We start from the raw sequence: 21,443 nt of genomic DNA, 5'->3' as shown, positions 1-21,443 counted from the left end.
GAATCGACTAACCGGTCAACACAATTTTAATTTTAACATTATATAGCTAGATGCCTACAGTATGTACGTATTATAATATAATTATTTTTTTATGTAAAAGATGCTGTAGCACAGGGATACTCAAATTGTTTACTCGCCGGGACCGCACTATAAATACAAATATTTTTTTATTACCATGCGGCGTCTAATGTATATTATAGTAGCCTGACTGGTATAAAATATTAAATATTATTAGGTATTTAATCGCGACGCGATTCATTAAACTGTTTTCATTTATTATAACGTTTTTATTAGCTCGTATTCTTGTTTTTCCGGTGGTTGTTTGTTCAGTACAAATCTTGCAATCGATATTTAACTAACTTTCCGACAGAGACCGACAAGAATTCCTCTGAGATTCCGACAAAGAAATTTGAAACTTTTAGAATATATCAGAACATGATGCCAATGCATTCTTTTAATACTTTTAGCCATCTTTAAGCAGAATTGAATTCATTTTCAGTTAATTCCGTTTTGTATGGAAAGTTGTTTCAGAAAAATCCGTAAAAAGTAAAATACTATTATTGGTTGCTAAGGGGGTGGTCCTAGCAACTAAATTATTAATATATACGCGCGTTAATTTGGAAATCAAAATGAAATGTCAAAATGACATTTCAGTATTCTATATTTGTTTGTTTTTTTTTTTATTTACTTCATATCAAGTACTTACAAGTTTGCGTATATTGAGCATAATAATTCAACAGAAAATTTAAAAACGTTGTATTTAAAAAGTTCTTTTTATCTTGTAATTATTTTTAAGAATTAGTTTTGTACAAAGATGCGAACAAATTAGTCACTAACTTAGCTCAATAATACAAAATAATTCATTTAGAAAAGTGTACATATACCTTGCACGAGAAGACCCAAACTATTAGGACTAGATGAACGTATTGTATTAAGAGAACTGTCAAAATGATTGTTTATAACGTTTTGTAAAGTTGACGTTACTGCACCACTCCTTTCACATTATACGGTTTTGACCGTAAGGCAAAAAATCGAACGGCAACATTCTTTTAGTGGCGTAAAGAAGAGCATGGCCGTTTTCATATTACACGGCGACGGTTAAAAACGGAAACGGCGCCGTATAGCAGCCGTCCATTTCCACTGCATTCACGGCGCCCGGACGGCCACCGATGACTCAGTGGTATACGTGACCAAATGCACGCTTTCACATTAGATGGTTTTAAATCGACAACACTCAACCACAAACCGAAAAAAGAGCTTGTGACGGAAAAAACTGTGCATAAACCGTGAAAAGAGCTTGAACTTGTTGCTGAATCGGATTTTTACCAATCGATTTTTTTCCGTACGGTTAAAACCGTATAGTGTGAAATAAGGGTACTTTTTAATGCACTGGTGAGACCCGTGGTGGGGGGTTTCCTAATGAGGTTAAAAGGCATAATAATAAGAAGCTAAAAAGGCATTAACATGTTTGTAAATTAATTTTTCGTTATTTCATTTTTACACTTCCAAGTTATTTTATTACTAAACAAGCTATGTAAAAAATACACAACTTTATTAATATGTTGAAATTTAAAAAAAAATATATATATACTTAAGTACCCCATTTTCTGACGCAGCAAATATTATCGCGCGAGAGAATTTTCCGTCAAGTAGTTGCACTGGAGGGTATTGAAGTTTTCCTATTACAAGTAATAATGGTCGCACTATAATATTCGCAGCGTATGTAACGAGGGTTACAATTTTATTATTCTATCCTCGGGTGTAGGGGTACTGAAAAAAATTCTTAGAAAAGGGGGCAGTGGGTCAAAACGTTTGAGAATCTATGAAACAAAATAATATGTACATATATAATTATAGTGCTTAATGGACTTTAGGCTGCCGAAATTTGATGACACCTTACATGACGCATTATAATAATACATTTTCATATTACTGATATTATGATATTGATACCATAGCATTGGTTTTGATGAGAAACTTCTTAAGGGGGCAAATCCGATTCTAATATGAAACAAATGTGTCATTCGGTTATAACTAAAAAACTACTCGACGAATTTTGATAAAACTGCCACAGCTTATTAAACTCTGCACTTGCAACAATTAATCACGAGTAGGTAAAGTGGCGTAGTCGTGAGGTGAGGTGTATTTGGTCACCCGCATACAATTTACAAAATAAAACCTCTCGTAACTAACGCACTAGGTGATGCTGTCAGATAGAAAGTGTAGAGTGGTGAGATGAGGTATGCGTAGAGGGGTGTACGCCTAGATCCAAGCGTTGTCGAATAATACAATTGCAACTTATAAATAAGTATAAATAAAGTTAATATAGTAACGGTAGAAAGGTGAGGTGAGGAGTGGGTAGAAGAGCGCCCGTAGATCAAACCATTGTTTATTGAACATACATAATTTTGAAAGCAAACGAACCTGCATCTCTCGGGTATCGCGCCCACGCAATTAGTCCACTATGCTAAAGGAGTCATACTTAATTACGACAAATTTTAACTATTGGCCTATTTAATACTCACCGAGGCGCTTCCCAAATTGAGCTACTGTTTGGCGATCGGGTTTTGTATTTGAAATCAATGTAGGTATTACTTTAATTACTTACCGACGTCACGGATCACTCCAAGATTTTTTGTTTGTAGCTTACTTGAACTTGCTAATAATTTTCAATTAACTATTTTTGTTATTCAACGAATAATTTACAAGGTTTAAGAATCTAAGTACTTAATTTTTATTGTTTATTAACAAAATGTCTCGATTTTGAATAAAATAAATGATGAATAAAAAAACGGGACAAAGAGTAGGGAACGAGTGCTTACCAAATATTTATTTTTTTATTATTATTACGCATCACAAAAATACTAAATACCTAGTAATTTTATAAAGTTTGGTCATATCTGTGCAATAAAATTATTTTAAGCGATATTATCTACCTACATATTACCGAAAGTAATAATGCTTGTGATATGATATCCTCACGACCTTTAACCAAGCAGATAGTATTGAATAAACAAAATTAATATTGTTCGCTCAATAAAATAAATATTTTTGTTTTAGCAATTTTGGCATAATTTTACTTTTAAATTATGTTAATTTCATTTTGTTTACATAAATATTGTGTACATTACAAATTATATGCTTAAGACGTTCACAACATGACATGAAACATTATTATAAAGAAGAAAAGTAATAAAAATCTGTCATAAATTAATTGTAAGGTCGCTTCATACTTACTCGATAGGTATACATACAAGTACTGCACTATAAGCACCTGTCAAACTATTACGAAAGCAGCCTATCGTTTGTTTTCTTTCACAACCCGATTAAAATAAATGATTCCTTTATCTGTGCGTCAGTTTAATTTTCAAATTTACGGTTTGCGTTTCCTACTATGTTATCTCTCACCTTACTCTCCTTTCAAATTATACAGTTTTGACCGTACGGAAAAAATAGAACGGTAAAAATCCGAACCGGCAACAAGTTCACGCTCTTTTTTACGGTTTATGCATGGTTTTTTTCGGCACAAATTAGTTTGTGGTGCTGTTTGGTTATAATGAATCGACTGACCGTACGATTTAAAACCGTCTAATATGAAAGCGTGCATTAGGTCACGTACACCACTGAGTTATCGGTGACCGTCCAGCCGCCGTGCTTACAGTGCCAAGGGGCGGCTGCTATACGGTGCCGTTTCGGTTTTTAACCGTCGCCGTGTAATGTGAAAAGAGCCACGCCTGTTTCACGTCACTGAAAGAATGTCGCCGTTCGATTTTTCGCAGTACGGTCAAAACCGTATATTGTGAAAGGAGCATTCATAATACATTACCCTTTTATACGTCTTTTGTCTGTATCGCTCTCTCCTTCACAGTTAAATATGTTTTCTCTCGTGCGTTGTAGACATATAGATTGATAAGTCAAAAAAAAAAAATCTGTATGTATACTTATGTACGCGCGTTAGAAGTTATACTTTTTTGGCGTAACAAAACAAAAACAAAATTTGTGATAACCTAAATTCATCGACAAGCTTTTAATTATCTTGTTAAATTACACACTCAAGATTTTTCTTGAGCTTATTGGAGCGCCGTTGGTTTATCTATACACTTTAACTTAATATATTACTAAATTATATAATTATTTCTCGTTGTTTTTATTTTTAAAGTAACAACTACTGTCAATTTGACGTATAATAGTGTGTTTACGTAAGTAATTGCAAATGACCGACAATAATAAATTCGTTGCCTAGGCAATGGAACAATAATTCTACTATCAACTTACGTTTGTATTCAGCTGATTCGCAGCTAACTTCATACTGTCGCGCACTTTCGTAACGGTGTGCGCCCGCAGCTCTCAATTTCACTCTCTACCAAATGCCCCAAAAGAAATAAAACTTCAATAATAAATCTTAATGTAATATTAATAATTTGAAAATATTTCGCGCCAAACGACCAATTATTGAGTTGTGACCTATATGCTAAGAACCCTGGGTTATACATCAATACTGGCCACATCCTTAGTAATATTTACGTACCGTTACTCTGATTTAAGATGTGGTTGAGTGGCCCTGGCATCGACTTAAAGGTTACTCAATACGACCGCGGGATTTCATACTGGTAATATATGATTGTCAGCCTCTACAATTTAATTAAAATTTAATTCGAGGCTCAGTTTTTCCTCATGGTCTGACATCAGAGGGATTTCAAACACACTCGTTTTTACCAATTTAATATTCCTCATGCCATGACAGCTTATCTATACTAATAAAAAAAATTAAAAGTATGTTCTAATTAACTATTTCTTTTATTCAGCGAATAATTCACAATATTTTAAGAATATACCTATTATTCTAATTATTGAACATACATAATTTTGAAAACACTCATAAGGAAATATATAGAAAAATCTTTTTTTTTTTTTTTGAAAAAAGTAAGACACCCGGCAGTAATCAAACCTGCGTCACTTGAGTATCACACCCCGTGCATTACCACTATGCTACGACTGCCATGCTTAATTGCGACAAATTTTAACTATTTGCTTTTCTAATACCTGCTCATAAACGCTCTCCAAATTAAGTTATAGTATTGTATTCAAAATTAAAGTGTTTATTACTTTAATTACTAACCGACGTCACGGATCACTCCAATATTTTATGTTGTAACTTACTTGAACTTCGTGTGTTACTCAGAATATAATTAAAAAAAATTAAAACACTACGTACTGGTACATAATATGAGTAAATAATAAAAATACATCGAATCTCAGTGAAGTAAGTAGACCTTATATTAAGACCTCATAAAACAGCGTCCACCTAAACTCACCCTCACGTAATTAGAAAATATCAATATTAGAAAAAATTTGATTGAACATAGTTATTGCCATCTAATTAAATCAAATCAAATTTATTTACATGTAATGAACATAACAAATTACAAATTCAAAGCGTTCACGACATGACATAAAATAAGTGTTAACAATTTTTAAAATAAAAATACAGAGGGATGTGACTTAACAATACAATAAGTAATAAAATAAGAAAAGAAATAAAATAAAGCAACAAAAATAAAAGTAGATGGAAGCACAAAGGGTGAACTATCGATAGACCCTATCTTAAAAACTTATAAAACAACGTCCACCTAAATTCAATATTCCTAAATTCAGGCCGACAATAATAAATTCGCTGCCTAGGCAACGGAACATTTCTAAACTATAATATTATACTGTATAATCGTCACAAATGCATTATCATACTATTGCGTAAAGGTAGTGCGTTCGGCTGATAACCGAACAATCGGTGGTTCGAATCCAATCGAGTGCATTTTTTTCGTGTGAAAAAATAAATTATGTGCTACATGTCACACGCCAAAAATACACTCTGATCTGATTTCCCAAACGCGCCGAAAGAAGTATAACTTCAAAAATCCTTTACGTGATTTTTAAGAAATATGTATACTGGGACGACTAAAAGAAAGTTGATGTTAAGTCATTAGACAGTTATAACATTGTTATCGAAGTAGATTTTTAATTTACTTCGGTACGTTGAAGCATTTTCGATAATAGCCACCCTTTATAATGTGACACTTTAGTGTAAACTGCAACAGATTGTCTCTCTCTACAAACATCTGACGGCAGTATAGTGATTCCTCCGACGTACCACTTGGTGGCTCCGTTCCGATGATCCTGGAACATTAACGGACCTCCTGAGTCTCCGTTGCAGATATCAGAGTCTAGCGTTGCTCCACCACAAATATGTCGTGATCCAACTCTCATTGTAGAATTATGTACGACGGGTTTGCAATCTTTGTTGTCGATTATTGGTACTCGGACATTTACCATAATGTCTCCAAAATGACCTAAAAATAATAAAATTATTAAAAGGAAATCAATAGTAATATTAAGATACATAATTATTAATGTGTCGCTAGATTTCAAAATCAGCCAAGTCCACCTTTAGGAATTTTTGACTTTTTGTGAATTGCTGAAGAACTACTGCTTTCTAACATTTATGCATTATCGAAATTTGGAACTTATTAATTTTAAATATCCTATACTCGAAATAATATAAACTTTCACCCTTGGGACTGTGTACTTGAGAAAACAAAAAGCTGTTTTTCTCCTATTCATCTATTATGGACATGGCTAATTTTGAAATCTAGCGACACTTGTCAATTATTAGAAAAAATACGAGGCTGAGTTTTACTCAAATCCAGTGAATGAAATTATATATTATGTTCAATAAAGAATGGTACATTCTCAAATAATCGTAATATTAAGCATCTAAAGTTGTAATTAATTTGTGGTGCATGTCGCCTACATGCCGCCTACTGTCACGCTGTTGCGGTGACAAATTTAGTCTACAGTTTCGTCATTTTGCAGAATATTTTGAACGATCATCATCTCTGTAAATTCACTGAAGAATGGTACTGATGAAGAGTGCCAACTATAATGTATTAGTAATTTGAATTATTATTAATTATTTATGCTAATTTCAATTAATTTTAACAGTTTCCACATGTGCGTACGTTAACAGTACTTGCGACATGACATCCATAGATAATATTTTGAACAGAACCCAACCTGCAGACCATAGATAATAGACAACATTCTTATAGAAAATACATAGTGCCAACCGCTAAAAACAAAAAAAACGTGATTTTGACATAAGTCGAAAAAGTGTAGGTATGTTGAAGAGGATACAAACGTTCATTGAGTCGTGTGTCAATGCAGTTCAGTTCAATGTGAGGTGACCTCATTGTTGTTCTGGTGATTTCGGCAGATCTTGTAACTGACAATGTTAGTTTAAAAAAGGTTCAAAATGTGCTACGGGATGAGAGCATCAGTCTCATAACATTTTAAACATCAAGAAAAACGACATTACACACTTTTTTCCCGCAGCCGCAGCTAACTGTGATGTCACGTGATAGTAGGCGACATGCACCTCAATTTGATCAAAACTTAAGAGCGCGATGGAGAACCATCTGGTTTAACTTGGCAATAAACACCACCCAGAGTACTTCCCTATAACGTACATGATTTCGTTCTAGGCAACTGCCTATTTTCCCTAAACTTATTACCTACTATATGACGTATTACCATAATAGGGATACTGTACATGAAGCAATCTAAATTGCCGATATTGACCTCTTAAAAATAAGCTCATATCTTAAGCTCAAATTACATTGGCAGATTGCGTCTAGCCCGATCGTCTGCAACGACTGTTTAATTCTATTCTCTATGGTTTTCAAGGATCGTGAGCGATCGGGACAAAAGTGGAAAAATTTCTATTATTCCGTCGAGCGATCCATTCATTAGCGAAGATTGCCGAAAGCGTACGAAAATAGCCGAATACGCGCCCGCTCGCGAGCCACGCAAACAAGACGGCAAGATCTCAAAAAAATGTATGGACTAGCGCTGAGGACACGGTCCTCGTCGAACACGTCAGTTGAAATATAGTATATATAAATATAGCATACTCGCTACAATTAGTCTTAATCAACTGGCTTGGAGATTCAAGCTCGCCCAGTTATTCATGATGTAAATTAACAATAAGTATACAAATCTTTCTATAAATGTCAAACGGCCGCGCAAATTGCAAAAACAGATGCTCGCTAGGTTTGACCGCTCAGTTTTTTTGACGTAAAATTGCGCGAAAATACGTTCAGTCTAAGAAATATCTAGTTTTTGATCAACCTATATTTTTAATAATAGCAACACTAAGTTTTTTTTTGAACCAATCAAAATCAATGACCAACGCGATTGAATCGTTGCGTGTAATTGCAAATAACGTTGGCCACGACGGTTGTTGGATCAGGTTGGGTCTGCGCGTCTGCCAATGTAATTAAGCCTTTATGGAGTTAATGCCTTCATTCAATTCATAATTTTCACTGGCACAAGCCTTGCCTATTGTAGAATGCTAAAAGGAGAGGAGTCAACCCGTTAAGAATGCTGTCCGACAGTGAGATCATCCGAGTAACGATCATCAGTCAGGAGATCCTGACGAAGAAGAATAAATATTCCATGCATCTAAATAATTTGTATTTTTTTCGTGCCATGGGCAGGGTCCGGACTCAAACTATCCTTGTTTGCGCGTCTGGAAGTCATAACCCATATAAAATAAAAATATTAACTACAAAATACGAAGCGACTTACGTTCTACATTTTTCTTCCATCCCGTAATATACATAAAATCTCCGACATAATTTTTATTCAATAATCGTTCATCATTGATTGGTAGACATATTGGCTTTATTTGATCTGTAAAAAATACACACATAATATTATAGAGTTTCAAATAAACTACTGAAATTTCCTACGCTGTGATCATGATCACAATGAAGTACCTAACAGTAAAGATTATAGTTATACCCTAGGGGTGGCAGGTTATATGAAAGTATGGTGAAGCCGGTAAGTATGGTGAGGCAGGCTGGTAATCATTTTGTGGCAAATTTTCCACATTAACATTATATTATATAGGTACGTTATAATGGCCAAAGTAAATCCTCCCTGATGGCCTGCATTTTTTTTATCGCGTCGCTATTTCTCGTAAGTTGTCGGCTTTTGTTGGCCTGCTTCATTCAGTTGTATGAGAAAGACGATTCATTGCCCCTCTTTTTATTTAATACCTCTATGGTTATACCACTTATACCTATGGTGATACCAACTCAATCCGTGTCAGCATATTGATCGGCGATATTAAATATATTACTGGAATTATAATTTCTCCAATAATATTCATTTCCTGAAGTGTCCATTGTAAACTCAGTAAATAGCTTACTGCAGATTGTTTCCGCGATATCCATTTTTTCACATAGTCAGCCATATCCGATGACGCAAACGCCATATTATAGTAGATTAATCAATTACAATAATTGTTTCATAAATATTCTTTTCAATATATTATTTTGATTGTGAGTACATCAATAAATAGCGGATCATAATTCATTGGACATGTCACTCGAATATAAGTTCCCGGTCTCTAGGAATCTCAGTCTCTACAGTTCTCAGTGCCCTGTATAATCGTGACGTTATCAGCGTCATCTTAAGGGCGGACGTGCTCAGCGTGGGTCAAAATGGACCTTTTTTCTATTTGCAAAGCATGATCCTGGACATACCTTAAACGTTGTGGATAATCTATTTATATAACTTTGAAGCCTTATTATCCGTTCTAGACAACGTTTAAGGTATGTCCAGAATCATGCTTTGAAAATAGAACAAAAGCTCCATTTTTACCTACGCTGAGCATGACGTACCCCCTTAAGATATGCGAGATGGGCAAGAGACGTAGGACAATTCTCGGTAAGTTTTCTAATGCTTCGGCTTGAACTTGAGTCGGCTTTGCCTTATACATTTATGTCTAGGGCCGTCAAATCGAAAGAAAAAGTATCGAACTATCTGTCAAAGAGTATCAATAGGAGGGTCCTGTCTATAGCATGTCGCACTGTCAGCTGGCAATTAATATTTTCTTAAATAATCTAATATTTTTTACTTAAATAAAACGTAATAATAAATATTTTGCAGCTAACTCCGATTTTTTGACTGCGACATGCCGGTACTGGCTTATTTGATATTATCATTTGATTAAATTGTGAAAACATACTGACCTGTGTATATAACTTCAACAGCAAGACGTAACAAAGCAATATCATGTTTTTGGTTTATATCATCTCTCATGTAATATTCGTGTGTTATTATGGACTCCACTGGATAATCAACTTGGGCTTGGGAACAGACGTTACTGTTCACGCATTCAATATTCTCTCCAGTTGGGTTCCATTCGCCTAGCCTCACTGAGATCCTGTGAAAATACTATGAAATTGAATATCAAATCTAATCTTCTATCATTGTTTATTTACTTGCATACCAGGTATGTCCAACGCGTCGATACACGTAAAAAACGTGTACGTTCAGTTGTATAATTAAGTATATCGTCACCTTACTATTAAGATCTCGTAAATTCGATATTCTGGAAAAATGAAGTTTTTTCAACAAAATTTATACAACAATCTTGGTTCTCTAGATTAGTATGCTGTCCATCTATCGACAAATTTCAAAAACTCGTAGCACTCATAGTTTCAAATATGGAATTAAAACGTCGTATTTTACAACGAGTGTTGGCAGATTCATCGATTAGAGCGGTGTTTAAAATTTAGTTTTTATTACGTTTGTTTCCTTCCCTCAACATTCTTCTCAAAAAGACTTACGAGGTTTTAATCGTAAGGTGAGGATATGAGATTTGTAATGGAGAGTACCTATTAATCATTCTTATTTTACAACGTTTTTATTAAGTCGTATTCTTATTTGTCCGGTGGCTATTTATCCAGTACAAATCTTGCAATCGATTTTTAACTAACTTTCCGACTAGCTAGACAATTGAAACTTTTAGAATATATCAGAACACGATGCCAATGCATTTTTGCCATATTTAAGTAGAATTGAATTCATTTTCAGTTAATTCTGTTTTGTATGAAAAGTTATTTCGGAAGAAATCCGTAAGCCAATCCACTATTATTGGTTGCTAGGAGTCTGGGGTCCTAGCAACTAAATTATTAATATATACGTATATGGAAATCAATATAAAATGTCAAAATGACATTTCAGTATTATTTCTATCAAGTACAATTGTTTTTGTTCGTTTAAGCTAGTCAAGTCAAGTTTATATGATTCAACAGAAAATTTAAAAACGTTGTATATAAAAAGTTCTTTTTATCATGTAATTTTATATCCATAACCAAAACCTACTTGAAAATCTTCTCCGACCATGTCCGATCCTAATAGGATCATATGGGCCTCCACAGAGTAGAGGTTTGTGTTAACAGATTTTGTTTTTTTACGAGAAATGGATGTCAGCCACTTGCTCAACCTATTAGGTCCATACCCTGACTCACGCACAAATTGAAAAACAATATGTGCACTTGCCAGACCCAGGATTCGAACCTGGGACCCACGGCGTGATAGTCCAACGCTTACTCACGTTGCGTCACTCACGGCCTGGTGTAGAAGTGAGAGAAAGAGAAATTGTAAACTTGCGCGTTTTAACTGAGGGGTAGTTTCCTTTTACAATATACTCTTTGCACAGTTGGAGAGTAGTTTGACGTTAAGTAGTGGCCAAAAGGAGACAACTTATTTTTACGAAGAAAGGGAAATTGAGTTTTTATTTGTGTACTTGCAGTTGGACGTTCCTGTTATATAATATTATAGAAAATTAAATATTTATTTTTCACTGTGGTGAAGTAAGCCAGGTGAACCTCTCCTGCGCATATATTGTATACACAAGACTGCTTTCGGCCGCTACGGCAGCTATCTAGGGTAGGTTTGTTTCAAAGTATTAGCACTTATTGCAACAATTACAATAAGGTAGTTGTAATTGTCACAATAAGTGTTATATATTAACAGCACCTCTCTTGGCTATCCTCGGTCCATTTCGAGCGCTGCTCAGGTCCTGGGTCTCTACGGTATCAAGTGAGCTTTTCCTGAGTAAGACGTAATTTAATAAAAAGTGCCATGGGAGAAAAAGGCGTGGAGACTTAACAAAACTAAATGAATTTAATGATTTATATGATAGAAAAAACAAAGCTAAAACAATACGGACAAACAAAACAATGTGAAGAGATCTTCACGTCCGCAATAAGACGCCAAAATTTTTGGAAGACTACCAGAGAAAGGAAAAGAGAAAGGATCTATGTGCTCGAAGTATCTATTATATAGGAAGCAGGAAAACTGGTAAGCGGCAAATTTCTTGGAGTCAACTACCTAAGGTAACTAAGTACACAATATCTACATAATACGTTGGTACGTATAAAGAAGTTGAATTATTAATAGCTTACACTCTCCAAGAAGTATGTATTTTTCTTCCTTTTATACAATGGGCTGCCGTCAAAATGTATCTTTTGGATATAAGGACTCCTCCACAATGGAATCCTTTGCCAGATTCCATATAATTAAAAAAAAAATAGAGAAAATTCCTTGTACACTGAGTATAAAATAATTTAACCCATATTGTTCAAACACTTCGTCTCAATCGGGAGTCAATCGAGATTCGAGTCATCTTGCGATTGAAAGTTTTATTAAAGAATTGTTTCAGTGGCATCTTTCAAAGACTTAGGACTCCCGCCCACATGATGGCTGAACGCAACCACAAATTGTAAGACGTCCTGGGTTTGTTATTTAACGTAGTGGTTCACAATTTTTGGCCTGTAAGGTTTATTGTACACGAGCAGGTGAAATACCACGGGTTTTTTTACTACCTACCACACCATCAAAAATAACCTTTATAATTCGCCCATCTACAATAACGGTATTTACAAAAAAGCGGTCGGAACATCTCAAGAGGCAATAGTAAGCTATTGGCGCGCTGCATCAATTACGTCATGCCATTGAATCACTGTCATGCGTGTTACAGACCACATTGTTTGTGTTTTGCGCGCTCTACATTTTGACGGCCAATTTAGTTTGCAAAATGTAGAAGCGGGTGGTAGATGATAACCCTCAGAGTTTCATCTGCTCTTATAGGATGGTCCTAACTCTTCAATATCCCGTTGGTCTTGCCCTCATCAAATCGACGGTATGGATGATACTCTCTAATGGTAATCTCTTCATGTTAAAACCGTCCCGGAATTGAATATCAAACTTGCGACTTCTTGTGATTTGTGGTTGCATCTAGCCTTCTTATAGCTGATGTCATGCATTTATTCTTATTTCGTCAAACTGATTCCACGATGTCACACGGTAACTTATTGTGGGCTTTGCGCCTAAATTTACTTTCTGAGATAATTAAACCAGAGCGTTGGAGCGGAGCTCGGAGCAGGAGCACGGAGCAGGAGCACGGAGCAGGAGCACGGAGCAGGAGCACGGAGCAGGAGCACGGAGCACTGGAGCAATAGGATTTTACCCGGAGCAGGAGCGAAGCCGGAGCACCGAAAATATGTAGTGCTCCACTGCTCCGGATGTTTTTTTTATTATTAAATTTTCGTCCTAAAATCCAATGAGAATAGTATATTTTGACACTTTGCAACACTGGAATAATTTGAAATATGGCAACACTGCCGAGTGATAAAATAACCTCTCTTTTTTGACAGAAGAGGTAAATGAGCGACGATTTGCTACCAGATTTGTCTAAGAGAATTAGTAATAATGAAAATAACGATTATTTTGAAACATTTTTTTAACATTATTTGTATACATATAATACTTATTAAAACTTTTTACCCAAAGTGGAGCAAGTATTAGGTCCCGGAGCGGTGCTGGAGCAGAGCAACTCAAAAAAGGGTCCGCTCCAACGCTCTCAATTAAACAAAAACCTTTGAAAAAACAACATCTCTGAAGACGATATCGCCAATCTACTGCATAGTACGATGGGAAGTTTTATGTTATGTAAATTAAGTATTTCAAGTAAGCCCCCCCCCCGGAACTGAGAAAATTACATGTAAATGCTCCGCAGCGCCGCCTTATGAAGGCTCCCTATCGAATGAGAATATTATAAAAATGCAAAGTAGATACCGGAAATACAATACTATTTACAAGGATCTCGGTATTAACTGATAGAATTTTATCTGACAGAGGAAAGTCTCAACCTGAGTCACTGCTTCAAGGCAATCGGATTCTACCTACTGAATTATTATTAATTGTCATCCAAAAAGAAAATGCATAGTCTCTGCAATAGCTGAAGATGAAAAATTAAATAAAAGTACGTAAGAGGGGTTATTCAGTATTCTATTTACCGTATAGTAGTGGCGAAGGGTGAAAGTAGGCTGTTAAGATCTGCCATAAATAGTGCACATTAAACTTTGTCAGTCATACGTATTTATTTTCATTGAAATAATACTACAATTTACAGACTGTATTGGTTAGTTTTTAAAATTCAATTAAGCCCTGCGAAACCAAGCGATAATAAATAATAGTCAAAACTCAAAAGATACTCGTCTATAGGATATCTAAAATTCTTCTTAATCATACTTCATTTTGGATATTTTATAATATATAGAATAATATTTTTTATCTATTATAGTTTGGTTTAGGCAGGGCTTCAGGAATTTTAAAAAATGAGCCAAAAATATGACGTGTATGTATCCTTAATCCAACGAAAACAAATAAGTATCTATGAATGAAAGTGTTCCAAATTTTATTTTATCGCCCAAAGTATACCAAAACTATTATGGTTTGGTTTATTCAAATTCATTTTTTTTTACATACCATGAACACTGCAAATTACAAATTTAAGACGTTCACAACATGACATTTAAAAATAAAGACACCGTAAATATATGCAATTTCACAAAAACAGTGTGAAAAGTTAAGTACAAGGTACAAAATTTAAAAATATATATATATATAAAACAATATAAATTATATTTAAACAAGGTTTAATTGATTTTTAAAAACAAACAAACACCGTCTGTAAATTGTAGTCTTAGTTCAATAACAACAAATACGTATGACTAACAAAGTTTAATGTGCACTGTTTATGGCGGATCTTAACAGCCTACCTCCACCCTTTGCCACTGCATAGTATCAATAATAATTATATGGTCTAGTTAAAAAGCATATACATATAAGAATAAGCAAATACTTATGAAATGTGTTATGAATAAATAGCATGCATACTTGTCAGGTACTCTATAGATGCAATCCATGGCAGATTATACCCCTCTATAATAGAAGCATTGTCGACGTTTCTTATCGGTAGACCAACCCCGCATGGGCTTGGATCTGGTACGACATCAACTAGATCAAGCCATAGCACTGGACCATGATTTATGTTGGTATTTGACGTTTCATTAAAACAGCAGACCTGAAATTAATATACAATAATGACGTCAGAAACAAATAATTACAAGATAAAAAGAACTTTATAGCGCACATATATATTAATAATTTAGTTGCTAGGACCACGCCCTTAGCAACCAATAATAGTGGATTGGATTACGGATTTCTTCCGAAATAACTTTTCATACAAAACAGAATTAACTGAAAATGAATTCAATTCTACTTAAAGATGGCTAAAAGAAAAGAATGCATTGGCATCGTGTTCTGATATATTCTAAAAGTTTCAAATGTCTAGCTATTCGGGAAGTTAGTTAAAAATCGATTGCAAGATTTTTACTGGATAAACAACCACCGGACAAACAAGAATACGACCTCAGAAAAACGTGGTAAAATGGTTTTAATTTGTCATTGAATTATGGCCAGATCAGAAAACATTGCATGCAGGATACCATATTTGCTTTTAAAACAATCTATGTCCATCTGATTAAAACCTACTCAAACAAAAATATTGAATTTCAAAGCCTGTCTAAGTATGTGTATTTAAAAAGACTAAAATAACGTTTTAGTTGCTGCTTTCATATTAAAAATCAGGCAGGAATGGTGTTATAATTAATTATTATTTCTTCATTCATTCATTTTAAATTGTCTTATTTTGTATGTCAATTATTTTATAATTAACTATTTCTTTTATTCAACGAATAATTCACAAGATTTAAGAATATATCATTCTGATTATTGAACATAATATATAATTTTAAAAAACACTTTCTGAGAGAATATATTATAACCAATAGAAAAAATCTTTCGATCGATTGAAAAAGTAGCTTGATTTGGAAGAGCACTGATGAGTAGGTATTAAAATTGACCAATAGTTAAAATTTGTCGCAATTAGTATGACGTCACCTCGTAGCATAGTGGTAATGCACGGATCAGGGCATAAACCTGGGAGATACGGGGTTCGATTCCCCGTCGGGTTGGCTTACTTTTTGTCAAAAAAAAGATTTTTTCTATTGGCTATAATAATAATATTCTCTCAGAAAGTGTTTTTCAAAATTATATTATATTCAATTATTTTACGTCAGAATTTTCCTGTTGGCAATAGTTTGGTTTGTGAAGGTATATAGGTGTTGCTAATAGTGTACTGAAGTATAGTAGTACTGATATTGTTAAATGAATGGCAAATAATCAAGAATTTCTGTGTAAACATCATTAAAACCATAAATATACAGTCCTTTCGCCATGCTATAAGGGGAAAAAATACATTATTCTTTAGCTTATTCCAAGGAAAAATTAAGGTTATGAATTGCAGAGAAAGACAATACATTGAATGGTTTATGAGGCTTCGTAATTCTTATGATTGCACCTCAGCCGAATGTTCCACAGCTGATGATAAGGATGCGAAGATCACCCTGATGGTTCTACCCATAATTGACCAAATTCACCACTTCAACTCTATTATTATTTATACAAAGGACAATTTCTCAGCATCAAAAAATCGTATAAGTACTTAAAAAAATTGATATAATATGGAAGGTAATGGAGGGAAAGAAATTTAAAAGCATACAATATTTTTTGTACCTGAGAAATTCAGAGGACCTGAATGAAATACCTACTGCGACTTCCATTGGTGAGGCATATAAATTGATTATTTATTAGGAATGGCTAAATGTGACATAATTAAAGACATAAGGGTCAATTCACCACCAACACCACTAAACAACAATACCACTAAAACATAAACCAAGAGCTCCTATTGGCTAACTTGAAATGAACCGTCTTTGAAACTTAATTATTGTGGAACAAGAATTCATTTGAAAGATTCGCTTTATTTTGATTTGATATGTTGTACATATTATGTAATGAAACCGGGTTTGAGGCTACTAAATAAGCGTATTTTTCTTTACAAAATGTCATTTAAAATTAGCTTTTCAACAATGTTGGAATGAGCCGTGTTTGCAAATAGTATCGGAACTCTACTATGGGTAAATAAATTTTGTGTCATACTTTTTTAACCAGTTCAAATGCCCATGAGATAAAATTCCACCTTCTAAGTTTTATGTCATCAATTTTGAAAATAACCGTAAGTCATTACTCATTAGGTTACACTACTTATAACCCTGCAGGAAACGTTTCAAATTGTAATAGGAAGCTGGTGGTTACCTCATCAGGATTTGTAATCAAAATTAAAAGTTTCATAATACCCTAGGCATCCATCCTTCAATTCCACATCGTGATGCTCTGAGGTATCTTCTTCCTGGCTCAGTTATTGGATTTGATCTTAAGATTTTCAACAGGATGGGGCAGGCAGTGAGCACAATACATTCACCGCTTTGGTTATTGGGTGTTATGCAATGGTTCCTGTTCAAATCTGTACGCTCTGAAATTAATAAACAAAAGGAGGGACAAACATCTACATTTAGATATTATGTATTTAAAGTACATTATTTTTCACATATTGTTTAGCTCTCAATCTCCCTATTGTAGATTACATTGGACTCCCTTCAAGTATATGCCTCCTGCGTTCCAGGAGCCACCTTCCCAGAATGTGGTTGGGGCGAACAGGTTGTCAGTCTACCCATTCACCACTTCTTGGCTGTATGTAGTGTAAGCCCAGTCGCACATTGAATATCGTCTCGAAAATTGTCGTTAATAAAACTCAGTGGAACATGCAACGTTCTTCCATGCGCTTAGGCGAGGCCATGCCGGGACAGGAACCTCACACGGCAAGCTGAAAGCAAATTGAAAAACAATATGACAGTGTACTTACCAAACCCAGAATTCAAACCTGAAACCCACGGCATTATAGATAGACGGACAAAATCAGCGCATATCACGGATTTGCCATTGATACAGGTTCTGCGTGCCTTGAGTTATGAAGAAGGCTGCTGATTTACGATTTCATAATGCAAGTCACAAAATCCTGACGAAGAAGTTGCTTTTTGATTATTTTTAACTGATCCACTGACGACCATTGATTTTTGTTTTTGTTTTTTATCATTTAGAATGAAATCATATTATTGTTTAAATTTTACTCTAAATTTTCCTCATTTATGTTGTTTATTATTATAAGACAATTACTATAAAACATTATTACAATATTACAAATAAATTCTTAGTACTTATACTAACGTATCGGCTGATAAATTAAAATTTTATGTTTGACAAAATCACCTTTTTTGGACCCAGAGCACGTAACTTATATCGTCGCCCTAGTATCGGTTTTTTTGGGGCATTGTAAAAATTTGCTGCGTCGTATGGAGGACGGAATTATTCCGATCCCTCCTTAGATTCATCACTTTCAACTCCTGGATCCTCTGTTCCGCAGAGTTTCAGTACATGGGTACAGAGGATACTTCATGTTATTAACGATAAATGACGGCAGAGCAAGTCAAGTTTCTTTTTATTTATCTAAAACTCTTTCTTTAAGCACTAAGGTGCATGGTTGCTACATCAGTCCCGTGCAGCATCGCTTCGGGACAAGGAAGTATGGCACTAAAATCTTTTCATTCTGACACGGGGGTAATGTCATGGAAGACGGCCGTGCACAAACCGCGGCTTCATATACATGGCGGGTGGAGATGGGGAAACTCAAATCATGTCCAAACCGACAACATGTGAATTGTTCAGGAGACGAAAATCAGAGTCCATTATCTTAGATTGCAATGCTTGATTTATTTATTTTACATAGTGAGAGATATATTAATTAAAATATACTAAAAAAATAATCCAATGATAATACTCATCTAATTAAGAAGGCTTTGCATTTATTTAACAGCAGATACTGCACTTTAGCAGCGATCGCTTCGAATTCTCACAAAATTAATAAAAAAAATATATTATTCAAATGTGTAATTCGGAAGTAGTCAGAAAAGCTAGACAACGCTAAGATTAGAAAACGATAAGCGATCTGTTGACCAATCACCTAGTAGAGGGGGCGATTTCCGTATATCAACCCTTGGCGCCGTTTGGTCCACACTTTGTATAAACCAATACCGAATGAATGTTTTGTACCGTGGTTTCTTGAACACTTTTGAAAAAAATATCTCTGTTTCTAATGAATAATAATATAATATTTTTTTAACGATTTTGATGCGTTTATATTATCAAAGAAATTGAACTGCATTAAATTTCGCCAAAAATGGAGCTTCACAAAACCAATACTAAGGCGACAATAATGTTGAGCAAGTGTCTAATATCCAATTCTCAATTGAAAAAAAAAACAAAACAAACTAGGTCCATATAATCAACAAGGTATAGCCAATTAAAACCGTAAAATAAAAAAAAATATCATCGTTCCTTGGTTTTATACATTTTGTTATAATTTCCATTTTAAATAATCAATACTGTTATCTAAAAACACATTTTTTTTTAAATAAAAAGGTTATCTGCGTTCGTTAAATGAATTCTTTTTTTTTATTACATATTATTATTATGCACACTATGGATGTTTTTATCATTAAAATGTAGTTTAATAAGTTCTCTAGTATGGATATAGGACTTTTTTATGAATTATTCATAGTTTTAACGTATTTAAAAAAAACACCCACGATGGCCGTGTGGCTTAAACGCAGGTTTATAGTGTCGAGGGTCCGAGGTTCGAATCTTGGGTCTGGCAAGTACACGTCATATTGTTTTTCAATTTGTATATGAGTCAGAGTATGGACCTAATAGGTTGAGCAAGTGGCTGACATCCATTTCTCGTAAAAATAAAATCTGTTAATACAAACCTCCACTCTGTGGAGACCCATATATGATCCTATTAGGATCGGACATGGTCGAAAGAAGAAAAAAATATATAAATATATATTATATAAATATCGTATAACCTAAAAGTCTCTTTCTTCTTTCGAATTAAACTGTAGTATTATTATGAACCACATCAAAGTTCGATTCGATATAAGTAAATAAAAAAGTTATAAACATTTTGAAAAAGAAAATGGAGAATCTTCCGCTAAAACACGTGGAGAAAATAACAGTTGATTTTTGCCTGGTGGTACTCACGCACTTGTAATTCGCCTTGCACAAATAAAACAATACATAGGTACTAATGTAACCACACTATTAGTTAATATTATTGTCATTTTTGTTAATTATTAATGGAGTATGATAAAAGGTTAATAATAATTAAAAATGGAATTGTATGAAGTAACTGTGATTACTGATTAATAACAATTTAATAAAAAATCATGTAAATCGTTTTATGTGGGAATCGCACGAGAATAAAAGAAGAAATGAGACATTGTATTTAAAATAATATGCATTAATTTTATAATGAAACTGTTTTTTTTTTTTTTGGGGCTGAGTAGGCATGAGAATAAATTACTCGATTTTAGCAATAACCGAGTATTCTAATATATCCAATGCGATGTTATAGGCTCAGGCCGAATTTAAATCAGCAATACCCGATGCGACACCTTGAGACGAATTGTATTATTGTCAGTGAGGCATTTCTAGCCGGCACATTTTCCCTTTGAATAAGCATAAAGTAGAATAGGTAGTTTGTATGCCAAATTCCTTAAAGAAACCTTAAAGATAAACGTAGCGTGTCTATAAGGACATTAGAAAAAATCAGACTTCACTGTCAGCGTTGCTAATTTAGCGTTTTTATTGCCAGATCTATCATTTTTCGATAGTCATCTAGCTTGTAAAAAATTCATCTAGCCAGCTTTAAATATGCAGAAAATAAGCTAGAATTTTATTTTATTTATTCAGATATTTAATGAAGGTATTTCGGTACTTGAGAAATAAAACAACACAATGAAACAATTCTTGGCTGAATATCTGGTATTATTGTGTAGGCATGTGGCATCGGATTGACGATTACCGGGGATTCCACACTCTGATATAACCTAATTTATTGGGCCATTTATATTGGCATTCGTCCTTTCTTTCCACCAACCTCAAATCACAAATTATTGTCACAAGACCACTAGTTGCGGATCATGATCAACCGTGATGAAATTTATGTTTAGTTAGCTCAAGACAGCGTGTGCGTATTGGTCTTTTACTGCTGAACCACAGCTTATTGGTTGAACCAATTGTACAGATTGATTCACAAGTTGTTCGTGGGCCACGACCAGGTCAGCTTTATATTATAGTGTGACCGTCGTCCAAGCGAAACTTCTGAATACGTGATACCGGCTGTCATCATTCATCAACTTCATATATCATCTATATCATACCGCGCG

At 34.3% G+C, this 21,443-nt stretch overlaps 1 protein-coding gene across 1 annotated transcript; it reads right to left on the bottom strand.

Moving 5' to 3' along the window:
• Positions 1-4,916: 4,916 nt before the first annotated feature.
• LOC147071559 (CLIP domain-containing serine protease HP8-like) lies at positions 4,917-12,406 on the bottom strand. Its single transcript, XM_085948313.1, has 4 exons — positions 12,318-12,406; positions 10,095-10,288; positions 8,644-8,748; positions 4,917-6,347 (listed from the first exon to the last, which is right to left on the bottom strand). Exons 2-4 carry the CDS (start codon positions 10,162-10,164, stop codon positions 6,016-6,018), a joined length of 507 nt encoding a protein of 168 aa, XP_085804439.1. The 5' UTR covers positions 10,165-10,288; positions 12,318-12,406; the 3' UTR covers positions 4,917-6,015.
• Positions 12,407-21,443: the final 9,037 nt, after the last annotated feature.

This window comes from Rhyacophila brunnea, unplaced genomic scaffold, assembly GCF_057557595.1.
Source record: "Rhyacophila brunnea isolate RB1 unplaced genomic scaffold, BYU_Rbru_1.0 scaffold_20, whole genome shotgun sequence".
NCBI classification, from domain to species: domain Eukaryota; kingdom Metazoa; phylum Arthropoda; class Insecta; order Trichoptera; family Rhyacophilidae; genus Rhyacophila; species Rhyacophila brunnea.
This window is presented reverse-complemented; position numbering and strand designations above follow the sequence as displayed.